Source organism: Ahaetulla prasina, chromosome 12, assembly GCF_028640845.1.
Source record: "Ahaetulla prasina isolate Xishuangbanna chromosome 12, ASM2864084v1, whole genome shotgun sequence".
Taxonomy (NCBI): Eukaryota; Metazoa; Chordata; class Lepidosauria; order Squamata; family Colubridae; genus Ahaetulla; species Ahaetulla prasina.
Genome location: NC_080550.1, coordinates 256,977 through 277,705, shown reverse-complemented (window position 1 = coordinate 277,705; position 20,729 = coordinate 256,977). Strand labels below are relative to the sequence as shown.

The 20,729-nt window shown below is 50.6% G+C and overlaps 1 protein-coding gene across 6 annotated transcripts in view; it reads left to right on the top strand.

Moving 5' to 3' along the window:
- Window positions 1-20,729, top strand: part of ZFHX3 (zinc finger homeobox 3) — a 117,437-nt gene that overhangs the window by 57,118 nt on the left and 39,590 nt on the right. For 2 of the 6 annotated variants that reach the window (XM_058155581.1, XM_058155582.1), the window contains 3 exons: window positions 2,531-5,196; window positions 8,378-8,874; window positions 17,025-17,256. In XM_058155581.1, coding sequence (XP_058011564.1) covers window positions 2,577-5,196; window positions 8,378-8,874; window positions 17,025-17,256 — 3,349 coding nt within the window. In that variant the 5' untranslated portion in view covers window positions 2,531-2,576. Of the gene's footprint in view, window positions 1-2,530; window positions 5,197-8,377; window positions 8,875-12,295; window positions 16,815-17,024; window positions 17,257-20,729 lie in introns of those variants that run through there. The other 4 variants (XM_058155584.1, XM_058155585.1, XM_058155586.1 and 1 more) reach the window with 4 other exon arrangements.

Genomic DNA, 20,729 nt, shown 5'->3' with positions numbered 1-20,729 from the left:
GTCTTGGCAACGTTTCGACGAAGTCTCATTCATCATCTTCAGGCTTCAGCCGTGCTTCTGGGAGCAAGAAGCGAAGCCTGAAGATGACGACGAGATTGTCGAACGCTGTTAAGATATTTCAATTTACGCTGGAGAAAACACCAAAGACCTACATATATATATATATATATATATATATATATATATATATATATATATATGTATATGTAGGTCTTTGGTTATTCGGGTTTTCTTCCGCGTAAAATTGGAAGTGTCTTGGCAACGTTTCGACGAAGTCTCATTCGTCATCTTCAGGCTTCAGCTTCGTGCTTCTTGGAGCAATGTGTGATTGCAGCTGTTTCTTCCTTTTTAACTGCTAGTGGGAGTTTGAACTGATTGGGTGGGAGCTTGGCTGTGCTCTGATTGGATGGGGTTTTTTTGTGCTCTGATTGGATGGGGGGGTGTCCTGTTTGGGTGGGGGCTTGGTTGTGCTCAGATTAGTCTGAGTTGCAGGGGGATTTGAGCTGCTGTTGACATTGTTGTTGTTTGGCTTCGTGTTTGTGGTCGTGCTACATCTTCATAGTGGGTGTCAGTCTTTATATATATATATATAAATTGTAATTATTGGTTTTAATTTTAATGTTGGTTTGGACCAAATTGATTTTAAAAATGTATGTATGTATTTATTAATCATATTTATATTTTGTTTAGTTTTATGCTTTGCATTTTTTATTGCAATCTGCCTTGAGTTATGGAATAAACAGAAAGGCAGGATATAAATTCAGCACTAAAAGAGTGAATCTGCTCGGCCTTGGTGCTGCCCTTGATTCTCTCTTGGCTCCTGTTCTGGTCATGGCTGGAAATGGCCCTTCAGCTCTCATCCAGGAGCCTCCCAGAGAACTGGAATGCCCTGAGCAGAAGGGCCTTGTTGCAGGAGTACCATGGCGGGAGGGGGGGGGACTTTGGGACGAGAGGGTGCTGCCAAGCAGGGGCTGGGCAGAAGGCTGTGGGGTTCCCAGTCTCGGTGCTCTCTAACTGAGCATTATTGATTTTACGGGAAACATGTTTACAGACAGTGAGCTGATCGACCTGCCTCCTTGAGTAAGAGCTACCTTTCCTTAACGACTGCAGGGGGGGGAGTGGGGGATGCCTGGAACAACACATGGGATCTGGAGTCTAGGACGGGGGCTTGGTCGAGAGGCCGGATCCCCTTGGCATAATCCTGGGTGCAGGCCAGGTGTGTGTGTGCTGGCAGAGCGTGGCTCTGTGGTGACTGAAGGGCTTTGCCTGGCCCTAGTGGAGCAGGGAGGGCAGCCAGAGAGCCCCAATTAATTGGGAAGCATTTTCCAGCTTGCCTGGCCTGGCCTGGCCTGGCCTGCAGGGGAGATCGGCCTGTCTGTCGATAAACAAGTCCCCAGTGCAGCATCAAAGCCGCAGCCCTTTATCAATCGTGGCCTCCTCTTCCCGCTTGTTCCTGTAACTTACCAAGCATTTATGACATTGATTTTGCAATCAGGCGGTTAACCCCCTCCCCTGCCTCCTCCTCCATCCTGCCAGCCCCCTTGTCCAGCCTGTCAGTCAGGCATCTGTGGCCTCGGATGTGCCGGGAAGCAACCTTGGGCCCTCTGGCTTCATATCTCGAATTGGTCAGTTGCACCTAGGTGAAAAGTGCATGTGTCTACACGGCTGTGTGTGTACACAGATATACACGCAGAAGCACTATGAAGAAATAGCAAAAATGCAAGTTAAAAGCCATTGAAGAAAAAAACTCTCAAACCCATTAAGTTGCTCTCAAAGTGGGAGGGGGCATTGTTGCCATCCCCCCCCCCACTGTCTTTACTTCCAACAAGACGTCCATCTTCCTGCTGCCAAGGGCAGCACTGGTGCAGCTTCCCTGCTCCCTTGGCCCTAGTGGGAAATGCAAGGCAAGATGGGGTAGTGGATGGCCCTCAGCCCCTTTCCCCTCCCACGGCTGCTTCTTTGCAGACTCATGGCTGTTGAGCTGCCTCTGGCCTCCTCACCTCTCCAGCTGAACCAGGCCCTTCTGAGGACCTAATGGAGCCTGAGAGTTTAGGATGAGGGGCACGGCTGGTCCTGGGAGGCTTCACCTGTCCTTCTGCAGAGCTCAAATTGGAGTGGGTAGCTCCTCCTTAGATCTCTGCATGGCTGAAGGTGCCTGAGAATGGACTCAATAGGCATCATGGGGCTAGTCAGGGCTGTGGATTTCAGAAGACACACACTCTTGGTGTGAGAAGGAGGAAACTCTTGCTGGATGAGAGAATCACAGAATGGATGGTCTCCCGACCATCAGCTTAGAGAAATTCTTGAGTTAGCCCTTGAGAGGCTCTGAAGGAGGGGTGGGGGCTTCTTGCAGGAAACGGAGACTGTCCGCTTTCTTCTGTGCCCTTTTCTGGCTCCCTGGTGAACTTCTGCCAAGAGCTGGCAGTGGGGCAGACAAGTTGCTTTTGGGGACAAGATAGGCTGAGTGCATGGAGTGGCCAGGCCTGGCTGACAAGCTTCTTTCTTTGTCTCTCCCCCTGCCCCCTTTTAGGTCCCGGCCGTGCCAGGTGCGATGAACCCTGGCTGCAGGGCTGACGATGGAAGGCTGTGATTTGCCGGTCATCCTGGGCAAGGACCTTGGGGGTGCTGGGCCTCAGCACCAGCAGTGGACTGAGTTTGGCAGTGCTCACAACCTCCCCACCGCACCGGATGACACAGAATCCACCGCAGCAGGCCAGCTAGGCAATGAGCGGGCTTCCTTCTGTGAGCGCTCGCCGGGAAGTGCAGCAGCCTCTGCTTGCAGCCCTGATCCCAACAGCAAGGAGGTGAGCTGTAACGACTTCACAGCCTCGTTTGCCAGTTTACAGACCTACATGGAGCCCCCCTGTCCCAGTGCCCATCCTCTGCTCCCCCGGCAAGAGGACTGCGGGAGTGACACTGGCGAAGAAGAGGACGAGGACGAGGAGGAGAGTGATATCGAGAATCTGGCCGGAGAGATTGTCTACCAACCAGATGGCTCAGCATACATTGTAGAAAGCCTCAGTCAGCTGAGCCAAGGCGGTGGGGAGCTCCCGTCCCTGCTGGCGAACTCTGATCTAGCCATCACAGGAGCCAAGTCAGGGGAGTCAGCTGCAGCCGTGCCCCAAGTCTATCCGCAGATCATCAATACTTTCCACATTGCCTCCTCCTTTGGGAAATGGTTTGAGGGCTCAGATGAGGCCTTTCCCAGCACCTCTGCCCTGATGGGGGTCAGCCCCATCCTGCACAGCTTCCGCGTCTTTGATGTGCGCCACAGAAGCAACAGGGATTACCTGAACAGCGACGGTTCTGCCAAAAGTTCCTGTGTATCCAAAGATGTTCCCAACAATGTGGACATGTCCAAATTTGATAGCTTTGTACTCTACGGGAAGAGGAAGCCCATCCTGATGTGTTTCTTGTGCAAGCTCTCCTTCGGCTTCGTCCGCTCGTTTGTGACCCACGCAGTGCATGATCATCGGATAACTTTGAGCGAGGAGGAGCGGAAAATTCTTAGCAATAAGAACATCTCCGCGATCATCCAAGGGATAGGCAAAGACAAGGAGCCCCTTGTAAGCTTTCTGGAACCAAAAAACAAAAACTTTTCACACCCTTTAGTTTCCGCAACTGACCTCATAAGCCCCGGACATAGTTTCTATGGCAAATTCAGTGGCATTCGCATGGAAGGGGAGGGGGGCTCCCATACTGGGGTTGCCAGCGCAAGCGACCAGCCCCAGACAGCAGACCTCGTAGCCCCGGGGGGCCTCCTAAACCTGAGGGGGCTGACGAGCTCAGCTCTGAAGACCCCAATTACCTCAGTTCCCCTGGCTGCCCCCACTTCCAGCCCTTCTGCCTCCTCCGAAGGGAAAGGCCCAGGGAGGGCTGGCAGTGATGTGCAGGGCAGCCTCTTGGCAAAGGCAGAATTGGCTGGGGAGGAGGAGGAGGCAGAGGAGGAGGAGGAGGAGGAGGAGGAGGAGGAGGAGGAAGGGGCTGGCGGGGGTGGCAAAGGGCTGTTTCCACACAGGCTGGAGCAGGATCCAGAAGAGAAACTTCCTGCCACTGCTGAGCTGGGTTTGATGGCAAGCAGTGACAGCAGCCTGAAGGATCTTACTCTCTCAAACCAAAGTGTATCTCCCTTAATGCCTAACGTGCTTCAGGCAGTGTCGAAGGGCTTGGCTTCTTCTGCTTCTCCTTCTGCTTCTTCCTTTGTCTTTGATGGTGCAAACAGGAGGAGTTGTTTGAGCTTTAATAGTGAGGGCAGCCAGAGGCCGGACGTGGATGAGGAAAGTGCCAACAGAGATGATGCCCCGGGCCTGGAACCAAGTGAGAGCCTTGAAGGGGAGGACGGGCTCTGCACCTCCCACCACCAGCACGGAGGACCCCTCTGTGAGCTGGGGGGTGAGGAGTGCCCCCTGGGGGGAGGGGTGGAGTGCCCCAAATGTGACACTGTCCTGGGGTCCTCACGCTCCCTGGGGGGCCACATGACCATGATGCACTCACGCAACTCCTGCAAGACCCTCAAGTGCCCCAAATGCAACTGGCACTATAAGTACCAGCAGACGCTGGAGGCTCACATGAAGGAGAAGCACCCTGAGCCAGGAGGGACCTGCGCCTTCTGCCAGTCGGGGCAGCTGCATCCTCGGCTCGCCCGAGGCGAGAGCTACACCTGCGGCTACAAGCCTTTCCGCTGTGAGGTCTGTAACTACTCAACCACGACCAAAGGCAACCTCAGCATCCACATGCAGTCGGACAAGCATCTCAACAACATGCAGAACCTGCAGAACGGCAGCGGGGAGCAAGGCTTCAGCCATGCTGCGGGGGCTGTTGCCGTGACCACAGCAGCTGCCACCAGTATTGGTAGTGGCTGTGGGGCCCCCTCCCCCACCAAACCAAAAAGTAAACCTACCTGGCGATGTGAAGTGTGTGACTATGAGACCAATGTCGCCAGGAACCTCCGCATCCATATGACCAGCGAGAAGCACATGCACAACATGGTGCTGCTCCAGCAGAACATGAGCCAGGTGCAGCCCAGCCACCATCTGGCCCTGGGCAGCTTGCCTGCTGAAGCTGAGCTCTATCAATACTACCTGGCCCAGAACCTGAAGATGGACAACAGCCCAGCATCTGAGGCGCAGTTCCTGACAGGCAGCAATTTCCAGGTGGAACCCACGAACACTATGGCCTCAGTGGCCCCATCCCTAGGTGAGATGTCCAGGTGTTCTTTGGTGTAATGGGAGAGGAAGGGGCTTTTCTTTTTGTCCAGCAGCACCTACCCTCAGTAGGAAGTGGCCTGTGTGGGCAAAGGATGGTGACAAGGCCCCTCTGCTCCTCAGTTCCCCTCCGGTCTGGGGTAGTGGGGGTGATTGAAGGCTGCTGCGGTTAGGGGAGAAGGAGAGAAGGCTTCCTCTGCATGCAGTCTCTTACTGTAAGCCAAAAGCACAAGACCCTCCTAGGTTTGTGCCATTAGAGGTCGATGAGAGGGGTAAGGGTCTTCTGGAAATCCAGAAAGGCAGTGGACCTGCTGCACCTAATTGCCAGCTTCACCTGGCTTCATTTCTTAGTGCTCAGAGTCGCCAGCATTCACTCGGTCACCCACTTGGCCACCCTCCCTGCTGAGGCAGACTTGCCTGGCCTGGACTTTTCAGGCTGTTTGGCCCTCCAGAATCGGGGAGAGGGGGGAAGTTCTGCTGGGGCCCAAGAGGGGAGGGAGCAGCAGCAGCTCTTCTGCCAGTTTAAGAGGGTGGGCTTCTCCTATGTATAACAGGGCCAGTTCCTTAGCAGGAAAACATTATTGCCAATGCCTGCATTTTAATATTGTAATTAAGAGTGATGACTGGTCATGAGAAGGCTGGAGATCCAGCTTGAGATGCACTTGCTTCAAGTGCTTTTGGTAGACTTGAGTGAAAGAGTTTCCCTAATTAAAGAGCTTGTCAGAGTTCTTTAATTTCATGGCTAGAAAAAAGTGCACATTTGTCATTGTGCGTGTGGCAAGGACTTTTGTTGCAACTTTTAGATTAAGAGATTTTGCTGCTTCAGAAGAGACCGAGTTTCCCTTGAAGGACCCAGTGGTGTCATTTTCCTATGCAAATTGTGTTGTATCACAGATGGCGTCTTCTGTGGACATACAGTTCTGAAATCTGGGCTGTGAAGATGAAGCTGCTCAGGCCGCGGGGAGAACCTCCCCACTTGTTTTCCCTCCTCCTCTCTGGAGAACAGGCCGCTGGGGGTGTGGGAGAGCCCAGGGGTGCCCCGGGCTCTCTCATCATATTGGCCCAACTCCAGTTTGGGAAAGGGGTTTCATGTAGGTATCCGGATTAAAGCCACAGCAGCAGCAGCCACCCAGGTGCTCCTTACCTCTTTCTTTGGGGATGTAGTCCGCCCTCAAACTTCCCTTAGCCAAAGTTTTTCACCTAATGTTCAGCCGCAACTTGTCTCCATGTGTCTTAAAACTACCCTTCCCTGCTTTTGCTGTGGGGTGGAAGGAGCTGATGTCTCTTTAGAGTTTGGTGAATGCTGCTATGTCCACTCTGGCACTTTCTCCTATGGCTGAGCACACCTAGTTCCTCACTTCTGGCTCTAGAAATTCCTTCTAAGTGTCCTCATTGCCCTTCTTGAAATTGTTTGAATTTCTCTGCTGGTCCTAGAACTGGATCTAGCACTCAAGTGGGTTCTGACCAGTGGACGGTAGCAGAGCTATTTCCCACAATTGGGGAATTATCAGTGGTGAAATCCCACCGGTTCGCATTGGTTCGGTGAACCGATAGTAAAACAAAAGCTACCGGTTGGTCCGAACTGGTATTTCTGACAATCAGCTGTGCCGCCCGATTTATATTCGCTAGAAAGCAGGAAATCCTGCTTTCTAGTGAATCTAAATCAGCGGTTCTCAACCTGTGGGTCAGGACCCCTTTGGGGATCGAATGACGATTTGCCAGGGGTCGCCTAAGACCATCAGAAATATGGGAAGTATACTTGTGAGTTGAAGAATCGCGCTCCAATGGTTGACTTCACAAACCAGCTGCAGGCTCTTCAAATCGCTAGCCGAATTCGACTTCAGGCATGATCAATTAAAAAAGAGAGAAATCTTTGCTTTGATGTCTCCCTCTCAAGCCAGCTGCAATCACTCCCAATCGCTAGCCTAATCTGGCTTCAGGCGCAATAAACTTAATAGGGGAGGAGTCTCCGCTTTAATGCCTCCGTCCTCAAGGCATTTGCAAGCAGTTCAGATCGCTAGCCAATATGGCTTCAGGCGCGATAAATTCAAAACGAAAATAATTTTACGGTTGGGGGTCGCCACATCATGGGGAATTGTATTAAAGGGGTCGCCACATCATGGGGAATTGTATTAAAGGGGTCGCCACATCATGGGGAATTGTATTAAAGGGGTCGCAGCACTATAAAGGTTGAGAACCACTGATCTAAATAGTACGGCACAGCTGTTCCCCTCTCTCGCTGTTCTACTTACCTTGTTAAGTGTCCTTTTTCCGTGCAAAGTGAGCGTTTGGTGCGCACTATGCATGAGTGTGAGCGCAGCCTGAATTTGGTGCACACTGCACATGCGCACACAGCATGCATTTGGCGCACATTGCGCATGTGTAGGCAGTGAACCGGTGGCAAACCATGAAGGATTTCACCACTGGGAATTACAGTTCTAATTTATGCCTTAATACCTGTCCAAAAAGCAATGAGAATACGTCTGAGGAACAAAATTGCGAAGTGCTTCATCTTGTGTTTAATCTACTATGATCTTTGTTAGATGGGAATAGAATAAAAACCAAAACAGAAACTATATAGTAAACAAATTCTATTAATTAAAGAGATGTGGGGATGTTAACGAGATCACACAGAACAAAACAGCAGGCATCCTGTAGTGTGTGGCAGGTTTTTGTGGGCCATGGCCACAGGAGATGCTGAATAGCCCCATGTGGTGGAATGCTAACAGGCAACCTGGGGCCAAGAGGAACGCAAGAAGCGATGGTGACACTTTGCTGCTACCTTAACTAGTCTGAAAGTGCTACGCAACTCCTTGGAATTTTTGAAATGACTCGAGCTATTCTGATTTGACGTTTATTTGTGCCCTTTGGAAACTCTATCACCCTGCCCAAATTAGAGTGATGCAGCAGGGTCTCGGCTCCTGAGCCCAAGCCTTCCCCCCCACCCTCAGCCTCATGGAATTCAGAGAGCCTGCGGCCCAACAAAGTTCTGGCTGGGTGGGGCAGGTGTGCGTTTCATGAGCTCATGGGTTACACTGTGGTGGGTGGGAGAGCCACATAGGGGCTCCAGCTGGGCCAGGCCCCTGGACTCAAGCCAAGAGTCCAGGGTCCCCTGGAGGTGGGCAGTTGGCCAGGGGAGTCTCTCTGACTGCCGTTCTTCTCTCTCTGCACAGTGGGGGGAGAGATCCCTCTGGACCCACGGCTCGGGGGAGGGCAGCTGGTGTCCGAGGAGCTCATGAACCTGGGGGAGACCTTTGCCCAGACCAGCGACCCTTCACTGAAGCTGTTCCAGTGTGCCGTGTGCAACAAGTTCACCACCGACACCTTGGACCTTCTGGGGCTGCACTTGAATGCGGAGCGGGCCCTGCCCGAGGAGGAGTGGAAGGGGGCCATGGGGGAGGCCTACCAGTGCCGGCTGTGCCATTACAGCACGCAGCTCAAGGCCAACTTCCAGCTGCACTGCAAGACTGAGAAGCACCTGGAGAAGTACCAGCTGGTGGCGCACATCAGGGAGGGCGGAAAGGCCAACGAGTGGCGCCTCAAGTGCGTGGCGATCGGGAACCCGGTGCACTTGAAGTGCAATGCCTGTGACTATTACACCAACAGCCTGGAGAAGCTGCGCCTTCACACCGGCAATTTCAGGCATGAGGCTAGCCTGAAGCTGTACAAGGTGAGGCGGCAGGGGGGCCATGGGGCAAGTGCTTCTGGGGGTGGGTTCCAACTCCTCGCCCATGCCTGCTGAGGCCCTTGCCGCCCCCAAGGCCGATTAGGGCCATCGGAGGGCAATGCTCTCCCTTGTCCGCTGGGTCTGGCTGCAGCTTCCTTTCCCCCGCCACCGACCCCCTACAGTCCTTTCACTGGTGTGGCAGAATTGCTCCAGACATTTGTATTGATTTTCCCTGGACTCAGAGCTTCACCTTTTTCTCTAATCATCCCGTAATGGCTTTAGTATGAACAATCGGGCACCACTTGCGATAAATCTAAGCGGCAGCTTTGCTCCCCAGACACGTCGTCTTCCGGGCTTTGGCCTGCTGCACTCCTGGTTTCCAGCCCTCCCTGCTCTCCTCCCTTCCCCTCCAGAGGCTGCCTCTGGCTCTGGAGCTCAGCCCCCATCCCCGGCCACAGAAGCAGGCTAGATGCTGAAAGCCAAAGTGGGCATCTCTGATGTCTGAGGGTGATGGGCCTTCTGTGAGCCAGAGTGAGGGGTTCCCGGCAGCCCCTCGTTTGTGTCCAGAGGTTTCACCTGCTGGTTCGTTTCTGCGTCTTGACATGAGCAAGGAGGTGGCTCTGGATCAACTCCCCCTTTTGTTTCTATGGGGTGGCCCTGCCGAGCACTGCCTGCCTGTGGTGTGGATAGCAGCAGTCTGGCCTGGTGTTGGATTTGTGGGTTCATTGGCCCTGGCTCCAGCCCCAGCCCTGCTGTCCTTAGCGGACGCTCTCGGGATGTTCCTCTCCTCCAGCTAACCTGATTCCTTTGCCTGGCACTTGCCTAATCTGTTTAGTGTGCAGCTAACTGGATGTAATCAAGTTCTCGCCTCTTGGAGGGAGAAAATCCCTTCAGACAGTTGGCCGGGTGAGAGAGCGTCAGGCCACCCCCTGTCATTCTCCTTTCTTCCTGCTGCTCCCTAGCTTCCCGCCATGAAACACAATGTGTGCCATCCTGCCTGCAATGGTTGGCAATGCTCCAGAAAGGTCCAGTGTGAGGAGAAGAGCCCTCCCCCCTCCCAGCCCACTGCTTCTAGCATCATTCTCCCTGGCAAAAATGGTGCGGGGTGGAGAGGCCTTTCAGAGGGGGTTCCTGGCTGGAATGGACTATTGACTCCTTCCCCAAGGAAGCTGGGTCAGTTTGCCTTGTTTTGGCCTTGGGGCTTTTTGTAAATTAGTTTTGTTATTCCACACTAATAAGAATAAAAATATAGATGCAAAATATTAATGATGTGTAAGCGCCTGAGGTGCTCTGGCGATGGCATTGATGGGGCTTCAGCTGGTTTAGGCAGCAGAATAAAGATTGTGCCAATCTTCCATGATCTGCCAGATTCATTAGTTGGGTAACTTGTGCCCTCTCAGTGAATGGATTCGCTTTTTGCTTCCTCAATGGATTCCCCCCATTGAGAGGGTGCGTGTTTGGTAACTCATGAATCCAGCAGGTCTCTTGTGTGCGTTGTCCATGTGACAGTAGTTGAGCAGCCAGCTTGGATCTTGGTCTGGGGAAGAGGCTTCCTTTTCAGGCCCTGTCTGTAGCACTGGCCTGTCCCTCCTCCATCTGAAAGAGCCTCCCTTGCCCCACCACCTGTCCCTGTTCTGTCAATTTGTGGGCAGTCAAGATTTTCAGTCGTATTTATCCAAACTTGTGGCTGTCCTTCACTCCCTGCCTGGCTCACCTCGGGCTTTTGAATAGAAATTGACAAGCTACCAATAGCACATTTTTTTAAAGAAGCAAGCAGCACTGTAAGAGAAAGGCCGCTAATCATTCCTACAAAAGGAGACGTTAAAGCACCTGAATGAAATCCAGATTGCTACAAGGCAGGTCGCTGGTCCTGGGAGAGGAGCCCTCCCTCGGTCTCTTGGGGCTGAGCTCCTCTTCTTCAGACACCTCTGGCCGGCTTACCTTCCTAATGGACTACAAAGGTTGCCGCTGCCTTCTCTGGAGAGCAGAGCGTCCCCTTGGCTCGATGTCCTTGGGGGTTTTTAGGACTAGGAGTGTTGCCTTGAAGCAGGTTAACAAGGGCTTGAGCGCCTCAACAATCCTTTTCACCAATTTTGGCAGTGGGGAAGAAAAGGGGGGATTCAGCCCAGGAATTTGAACCCAGCTGGGGCACAAGAGCTTCTCTGTTCTGGAACCAGCTTCAGGCTGGACCAGCAGTGCTCCAGGCTTTCTCCTTGACTGGCCCCTTTGGATAGGGAAGGTCAGAAGAATCTAGAAGAATGGGATGAACAATCTGGACTGAGCAAACTCTAACAAAAGAATTTGAGCGAGGATGTGTTTAAGGAGAAAGCTGAACCAAAGAACCAAGCCTGCTGTGCAATTCTTCCAAACAGGTGTTTTTTTCCTATTTGGAGAATTGTTTAACTTTAAATTTGGTATTTGGCATGCTCCTCAGAGTTGCCATGGAGTTGGGTGGCTTATTAAAGCTAATAAAATAGGTAAATAAAATAAATAAATCTGGAAGCTGGGAGAAGTGCCCTCCCCAGGAGAGCCAGGCCAGAAGAAATATCATCTCAACAGCTGTTCAGGTTCTTGGAGCTCTCACTAAATTCCCATGCAACATGATTTATATGACCCACAGCTGAGGGGTGGAGGGGGGCCTTCTTTGCTGTTTCTCCCAGGTGGGAGCCCTGCTGGCGTGAATTGAAAGGGAGGGGAAGGTCTTGCCAATGTCCATCACCAAGGGTGACCCAAGACAGGCCTTGTAAACCTCTTCCGCCTTCAGGTCCCGAGGAAGCCCCACTGGGGAACAAAGACTTCCTAGGTGAGAGAGAGGTTGGGTCTCATTTCCCTAGTGCAGAGGTCCTTTCTTTCTCAGGAGAGGAACAGGCTCTGGGGGCCATCTGTGGGGCCTGTTTGGGTGTCAGGTGGGTGTAGGTGATACAAAGGGGTCACCTACAAATGTAGCTGCCCCCACTGCCTAAACCTTTATTCTGAACAGCAGGAGGCCAATAGGACACCCCTCCCCCGGTCTTTCATCTTGTTTTTATTATGAATTGTCTGTGTAGCTATGCAGCTCGTCCTTTGCGTCCTGCTTGGTCAACCTAGTCCCTGGGTCTGTGTTAATTTTAGGGGGAATTAAACAATCACTAAGTTTTGCCTCTCCATTAGTAAGTCCCAGTGTTGACAGTGGACAGACTCCAGTGGAAAGCTGCAGCTGCAAGCCCTCCATTCCTCTCCTCTCCTTCTGCCTTTTTTCAGTGACCTTACGCATCAGGCAGAAGGACACACAGTCACCTTCCTTTTCCTCTAATTAAACAGCTCTTGGCATACAATGGCAGCCCCAGGAACATGCTTTCTCACTTGGTGTTGCATAGCTAGATCTGATCCTACTCGGACAGGTACTGAAACGGAATAAAAATCCATTGCCTCCTGTCTCCACCAGGACCAAGGAGCTGACACCTCCAGCAGATCATGTCCTGTTCTTCTGCAATAGTTGATATGGAGAAGCATCTTTCCTTCATCCTGGAGGCACCATGGTGCAAGCCAAGGACCTGGTACAGGTGTTTGGATCATGGCTGCTACAGTTGAAGTCATTTCAAGGAAGAGAACAATGCTGCTGCTTAGAACAATGGGGGCAGATGAAAGGGGCAGAGGGCTCAATTGAGTGCTAGGACCTGCCAGGGGTTGAATGTTTGGTCCACATATCTCAGCAGTTTCTTCTCCAAGCATTTAGGTTATAATTTTGCCTGACACCCTTTTCCTCAGAGATGCTGGGCACTAGGTCTTTTGAGAGCTAGGAAGAAAATGGATGTTTTTAAATATCGTATGCTTGAGATGTAACTATCCTTTATTTTATTCACCAAATATTCTCAAGGCTGTTTGATTACAGAACTCTTATATCCTGCCAGAGGCTGTTGCTGTAGGAATTTAAGGCAGGATTGTTCATGTAATTGCTTGTAATTGTAATTGATAATTCTTTTTTCAGGCAAAGAATTCAACTGCACACAACCAGCTGGTAACCCTGACAAAATAATTGCTATATCAAGATAAGTCTCCTTGAAGGGGAGTTGTTCATTTCTAAAAGAAAAGAATATAAGTAACTTACGGTTGGTTCAGCTGTAGAATTCATGGTGCTCTCTGAGCTTGATTGTTTATTTGCAGGCATTTTACTACCCAACTAGGTAACAACATCAGTTTCAGTGAGTGTGAGGTATGTTTATACACAATAGCTTGCTATTCCAGTTTTGGTGGAGATGTGGTTTTCTTCTTGGTGATTCCTTGATTAGGGAATTGTTTTCTGTGTGATTGTTTATCTGATGTTCGTCCCCATTTATCTGAACATTGGCTGCTGGAAAGGATGCATTTTGCTCTTTTTATTTCCTTCTTAGTTTTTCTTTATTGTCCCTTTTGAATGGTGTATCACTGGCAGGGCAAGCTACTGTATATAAATAGGGACCAAACCCCACATTCATTCATTCATACTGCTGATGTTATCTAGTTGGGTAATGAAATGCCTGCAAGCAAACAACCAAGCTCAAAGAACACCAAGGGCTCCACAGCTCTCCATCTCTTCCTGAGTGGCTTCTCCTGCATGTGTTTACGTATGTGTGGGGACTTTCTCAGGCTGAAGTTCTGAAACCCAGGGTAATAGTAGCTCTTGTTTCCTGTGGGATGTGTAGCTTTCTTCATGTTGACCTACTTGGGCTTTGATGCCTAGAGAAGAGGGGTGAAATGCTACCGGTTCGCTCTGGTTCAGGCAAACCGGTAGTGATAAAAACTACCTGTTCGGGCAAACCAGTAGTTAAAAAAAGCTACCGGTTCCTCTGAACCAGTATTTCTGACATCAGCTGTGCTGTGCGATTTAGCCTGCTTTCTAGCGAAGGTAAACTGCACGGCGCAGCTGTTCCCCCACCCACTGTTCTACTTACGTAGTGAAGTCTTCTTTTTCCGCGCGAAGCGTGCTTTGGTGTACGGGCAGTAAACTGGTGGCGATCCGAGGAAGATTTCACCACTGCTACAGAAGTTGCAGTAACCAACAGTCTGGGCCCCAGTGGTCTTGCTTTCTTGGAGCCCCGAGCAAAAGGCTTGGTTTTCATGGCTTGTTTGATGAGAGGCACTTGAACTTCAAGGAGCTCCTTGACACATGCTCAAAACTTCCCTAAGTTGGAACAAGCTTGAGTCACTCATTATGAATATCTAAGAGAGAAATTCTGTTAGTAGTAGGAGTGTGTGGGGTGTGTGTATGTATGTTTGTGTGTGTGTGTAAGAAAGAGAACGAGAGAATGAATGAGAATGTACAGAGGAAGCTGATATGAATTGCTAAGTATTGAAATGATGCAGCGCCATAGCCATGAAAGCCGGCTGGGTGATTTTGCGCCAGTCTCTCTATCTCAACCCAACTCACCTCACAGAGTTGTTGTTGTTGTTTGCCACCTTGAGTTATTTATTAAAATTATAAAGGTGGGATATACATTAAAATATATAAAAATGGTGCCATGGGGTAATCACTGTTGTTTGAATGTCTGAAGCCAACCCACAGAATCTGAGCAAGGATGGGCTACGTCTGGCAAGCCACCCTGTTGAAAGAATGCTGTTTTTATAAATTTCAGGATGAAGTGTTATGGTTTCATAAACCTATCAAAGCAAGATTTTTCCAGTTGCATTTTAGTGGCTGCAGTCAAAGGGCCGAATTCTGAAGGGCTGATTTGAGGAGCTGAGGAGGCCATGAGAGGAGAGCAGATGTCACAGCTGTCGGGTCTCCTGTCCCTTGGAATGACCAATGCGGAGCCTTGCCCAGGGCCCTCCAGCCTGCCTCGGTTGGGCCTTCCTTCTGTCCCTGGAGAGGGTCTTTTCCGCCCTCGGCATTTGCCTACAGGGCAGCCTCGTTAAGGGTTGATCTGCTTAGCTGGCCAGCTGAAGCTGACTCTTGCCTCCCTGGGGGCCATAGCCCCTCCTCATTAAGCTGGTTGGGGCTATTGATTGGGCATTTGTGTTTGGAAGAGTCTTACTTACTCCATGCATTATCTTGACAGATTGATCAGACCTGATTGAGAACCTCTTAAAGGAACGAACAGCTATAATGGGAAAGTTGGACTCTGTCATCCGTTAGGGTGATTCTGGAGCGAGAGGAACAAGGCTGACATCTTGGAGCAATTGTATTTACAATTAACATGGCTGAAAACGATTGCCTCTATTGATCCCCCCTTCCTGCAATTACAGCCCCATTGTTTACATTCCAGCACTTCAGTTATAAAAAGGAAATTCAATAATTATTGCATTATTTAAAGTTAAAGTGCCACAGAGTTTGCTGGCTGTGCTTGCTGCTTGATTTAACATTCAGTAAAATCTATGCTGAGCTTTCCATCTTGAGGCTGAGCAATGTAGGCTTTTAATGAGGCTTGGAAGGCGGAGCAAAATTCCACCAGCCAGTTATCCATGGGGAATAGGAGCGGAATTCGAATCCGGCTCTGATGACTGCAAGACTTGGAGCAAACCACAGGGAAAAAAGTGATAGGCACTGATCTGGGAGGGGCCTGTTATTTGGGGGCAGGAGCTTGCCTGTGAGTACCTTGGCATGCTGCCACCCTCCTGTCCTGGGAGCGACGGAGCAGAAGGAGCTCTGCCTTGCTACTGCATCAGTTGGGTGTGGAAGAAATCTAAACTTTTGTGAATCCATCAATCGCCACCTGTAGCAAATGTGCCATCCTGCCTGGCCGGCTTCTGTCCTCTGCCTCTTCTTTTAAGGTGCTGCTTACTGGAGAATCAAGGCGGCAGAGGCTGCTCTGCCTCTGGGCTCCAGGTAAAGCTGCCTGCTTACAGGTTCTCTACTGTCTCCTGAGCCACCTAGACTGGCACAAGACCCTTCGATGGTGAGAAGAGCAAAGGTACCAAAGATACCAGTCTGACCTACGGCAGAAAATCCTTCTTCTGGGCAGTAAGAGTGCGGCCTCTTTCATGATAACCGCTACCCCTTTCCTCTGACCCTACCTGAGGGGACTTGGGAGCAACTAGTGTTTCCTTCTTTGCCCTTCCGGACACTGTGGGCGGTCATTGAGTGATTGCAGGTGATTCAGGTGCTGTGCAGAGAGGTTGCCCTGCCCCGGGCCAAAGCGTCTCTCCAATAAGTGGAGGGAGGGGTTTTGCAGAAACATCCTGCAGATCAGATGGGACTTTGATCCAGCTCAAAAAGTGAAGGGATCCAGATTTGACATTCTGTGTGTGAAACCCCTCCCCCCTTAGAAACTTCTGACCAGAAGCTTCTTCAATAAGGCCCTCCAGATTGAAGGAAATGATCAGCCTGTCCTGTCAGAGTTTGCTTGGAGTTTTCTAATGACCTGCAGCAGGCGTAAAATAGATTCTTTTTTTTTGGGGGGGGGGGAGGTTTCTTTTGGAGCAATAAATCCATTTTAGTGGTTTCCAGATACAGTTCAGTTCCAAAGAGCAGGGATGCTGTCTTCTAGTGGAGAATTGTTGATTTCCTTGTTTACTTGTTCATTTCTCCAAACAGGTAGCCTACATAATTTTGGGCATGGTGTGTGTACATAGATCACCCAAAACTAATATTTCATGACAGAGAGGGAGGCCAGTGGTTGACTGGAGGACAGGCCGAGGTGCCCAGCTGGTGACGCCAAGCAGCCCCCCAGCAGAGCTTCTGTAGAGCCACACTTTGTGCCATCAGTGGCCGGGCACTGTGCCAAAAGGGGGGCAGCAAAGAAGCAGGACTTTCTCCCGCCTTCTCCTCCTCCGTCGCTGCCCTGTTTCCTTCCCTTGCTTTTGTGTCTCAAGAGTCTGATCCAGAAACAAAAGGGCTGCTTTCAAAGTGGGTGGACTGGAAACTAACCAGGTTCTTCCCTAGGAACCGATTGCTTTATTAGATGAATGAAGTAATTCTGGTCCACAGACTCCCTTTTCTCATTCCCGGTAGCTATTAGACAGCAGCCTCCAATGACTCGTATGCCTAGGTAAATATGAGCATGGATGAGTTTGGAAGCAAATGTCTCTTGAAAACAGAAGCCTTCCATCTCCCATTCTTCCCAAGATACCCTTGCAATGCCAAGAGGGGGAAAGGGGCACTTGGGCTTTGGCCCTGTTCAGATCCAGATTCCAGAGGGTGCTGAGTTGTTCCTGTGCTTCTCACCTGGGCCTGGCTTTGTTCTGTGCTCTCTCTGCAGCACCTTCAGAACCACGAAAGCGGACTGGAGGGGGAAGGCTGTTTTTACCACTGTCTCCTTTGCAACTACTCCACCAAGGCCAAACTCAATCTTATTCAGCATGTACGTTCCATGAAGCACCAGCGAACCGAAAGTTTGCGCAAGTTGAAGCGCTTACAGAAGAGCCTTTCTGAGGAAGAGGAGGACCTGGGCCAAATCTTCACCATCCAGCACTGCCCAGCTACTGACACTGGTGAGTGGCCTTCTTGACCAGCAGGTTGTAGTCCTGCTACCATCGCTTGTGTGGTAGGGTTCCAGGGCATGCATGTTTTTCCTAGGCAAGGAGCTGAGCATTGCGTGTGGATGATACTGCTTAGATTTCTGATCTGTCCAGAGCAAAGGGCTGTTTCCAGTGCTGCTGGGGCCTGAACTGGTCTGGGGCAGGGAGCCTGACTCTAGCAGCCAGTGGTTTCCAAAGGTCTCGGGTGCAGTCCGGTCAAAGATGCTAAACACAGTCTCTTGGCCAGGGGTCCAGCTTGGCTTGTGCCAATATGCCTTTTGCAGGCATCCTTGGCAATGATGATAAGGCCCTTCTGTAGAAGGCAAAGGGCATGAGAGAGGGACCTCAGCAGCTTCTGGGAAAGCTGCATTTAGCCCAAAGGCTTCCGATCCTTTCCCGTGCGAAATCAGATTTTCAAATGAGACGCATCAAGGCGTTTGGTCAGCATAGAGACAAAAAGAAATGGTGAGTGGGAATTTGAGAAATATTTAGTGCTTTGCCATGAAATCAAGGAGAAATGAAGACATCTTGGTGGGGTGCTTCCTTTAAGACTGCTCTCATGTGGCCTCTCCTGTGCCTCCCTATCTTCCCTAGTAGAATAGGCTGCCTCCATCCATGGAAGGAGGAGTTCAAGGAAAGGTTGGACAACCTTTGGTCCAGAATAGCACGAGGCCAACTTGGTTGGCTTGTTGTCTAAATGGGAGCTCCCCCCACCAAATCCTTTAAATAGTCTTTTTGCACTATGAATCTTTTAGCTAAACTGCTTTCTTTCTCAGATCTGTCTCTTGCTGTAAAGGATCCAGCCCTCTGCAGTGGACATAATCATGGTTGGTTTACTTGTGTTTTACTCAGTCCACCCACTTCCAAGCACACTATTGGTTTGCCCAAGAGACGCTTGGTAGTTCCCTGTTCTGTTTCTCCTTCCAGCCCAGTTCTCCATTGTCCTTGCTTTCCATCCCGGCTTGCTTTTTTCACAAGGCCCCTCCCCCCAAGTAGGTACTCAAAGCAATTTTGCTCATCCTTCTTACGGGGTGGTGGTGTTGTATCCCTCTGGGCTTTTCTGCCTCCAAGAGGAAGGGATGCTTGGGTGCCAAGAATTGCTGTTCCTTTCAGACTCACCTGACCTCTTCAGCCCTGCCTGTTCCAGGGAGCTGTTCCTGTTCAGCCCAGGCAGAGGAGAGAGAAGGAAGCAGAGCTGAGCAGCTCCTCTGGCTCCCTCTGTGGCTCCTGTGGCTGAGGAAACCTGCTCCGCCTGTGGCCCTTTTTCCCTCCTTCGGGATCCTGTCCCTCCATAATTCTATGTTTTGGCCTCAAAGTAGCTTGATGCAGAGAAAACATTTGACCAATAAATAGGCTTGCATTATGGAATGTTTTGCACGAATATGGATTTGATTGCTGAATGTGGTAAGAATGGTATATGATGGAAGTAAAATATGCATGAGAACAAATGGAATGCTTAGCAAATGGTCCAGGCAGCGAGCAAGCAAAGGTGATAATCCCCCTTTCTTGTTTCATATATTAATGGATGTGTAGAAATAATATTTTTGGTGATGTTACTTTTGAATGTAGATAATGTCATTTGCAACGTATGTTAGAAAGCCTTCTATTTTCTATTTATTTTCTGTGATCATATAAACATGGCTTATCCAAAAAGATGGTGTGTATGTATGTCATTATTTGACACTGTTCCATATTTTGAGGTGCTTTCTTTCCATTTTGAACTTGCTAAGCAGTATTTGCAGAATAACAAAGTAACAGAGTTGGAAGGGTCCTTGGAGGTCTTCTAGTCCAGCCCCCTGCTCAAGCAGCAAACCCTCAACCATTTCAGACAAATGGTTGTCCAGTCTCTTCTTAAAAACCTCCGGTGATGGAGCACCCACAACTTCCGGAGAGAAGCCGTTCCACTGATTAATTGTTCTAATTCATTGTTCTAGGTTGGCGCTCTCCTTGTTCAGTTTCTATCCATTGCTTCTAGTCCTGCCTTCAAGTACTTTGGAGTACTCTCTTCTTTGGGGCAGCCCCTGAGACATTTACATCCTGTCTGACTCCCTGACTCAACTCCAGGGGTCTCTGTGTAGGAGTCTTCAGGTCAGTAGATCAGTTCTGGCCTTGCCTGCCAGGAACAGGATGACTGGTCTTCCTTCTGGGATCTTCCCCCCCTCGGCCTTGGCCTGAGCCCGGGTGTCTACAGACTTCCCCAGAGAAGCCAGGAAAGGCATGGGGGGCTTTCCTGGACTACAGGCCTAAAACAAGGCTGGGAAAGTGAACATCACTGGGTGAGCTCCCTCAGTTTTTTTGACTGGTTGGTTGGATACGCGCACACATGCACAAACACCTACCCACACAGACACCCCAGTGTATGTCAAATTACTACCAGCAGCCAGGAGGGCCCCAGGGCTCCTCACCTATATTCTGACTGCCTGATACAGAATTGGGCAGGGGGAGAAAAAAAAGAGATGGGAGGAAGCAGGATTCCAGGTGCTGGCCAGGCACATCCTCTTCTTCCTCCTCTCTGTCTCTTCCTCCTCTGGCCCATCCATGCTAGCCTGAGAGCCCCTGGCCCAGCCCCTGGGAAGTCTTGCTTCTCCAAGGCTTCCCTTACATTGCGTCGATTGAGAGTTGGGCCCAGCGCCTGGCTGGCAAGTGCCATCTAGTGAAGAAGGCACAGGCTGAGCAAAAGGAGCAAGAAGGGTCTGCCATGGGGCAGGCACGGTTTCCCAGCCCCAAAGAAAGGGCTAGCGGGGCAGGTAGGAGGAGGCAGGCTTGTCCTCAGCAGCTCCTGCCGCCCATTAAGCAGCAAGAAAGGAACCTGGAGCTCTTGACTTGCCCCAGAGCTGTATCTGCCACCCAGATAGAAAGCTGGCTGCCCAATTTCAGGGCTGGAAAACCTGGCGGTAGATGGGGGTGGGTTGGCTGAGGTTGCAACTGGGGAGGGAGGACCATCTCTGTCTACCTGCCCTGTAGGAGAGATCTAATCATCCCCTCCTCCTCTTTGCCATTTGTATCACTGTGAAAATGATACGGCAGGGTTTATCAAGGTGACGTAGAAGCAGTTGGCTATGGCTTCTTGGCCCTTCCTCCTTGTCTGGTTGCCTGATTCCTCTGTTCTCAGTCACTGGTTGGGCTGTGGCCATTGCGGTCGGGCATCTATCTTAATCCCAGTTTATTTTCGCAGAAGGCTGTGCGCCTGTTTGGATCCAGGGGTGCAGCTAGGCAGACCCTACTTGGGTGAGAGGGCTACCCCCATGCCTGGCCATGAAGGGAGAAAAGGAGGAGGAGATTGAGGCTGGGCCTCTAGGGTGGTGGCAATGGGATGAGCCCAGTGGTGAAATGTAAAATTTGTTACTACCGGTTCTGTGGGCGGGTCTTGGTGAAGGGGGTAATGTGGCCAACTTTTTTTTTTACTTTTAAAAGTATTTTTTCTACAACTTCTTTGGCCAAAGAGA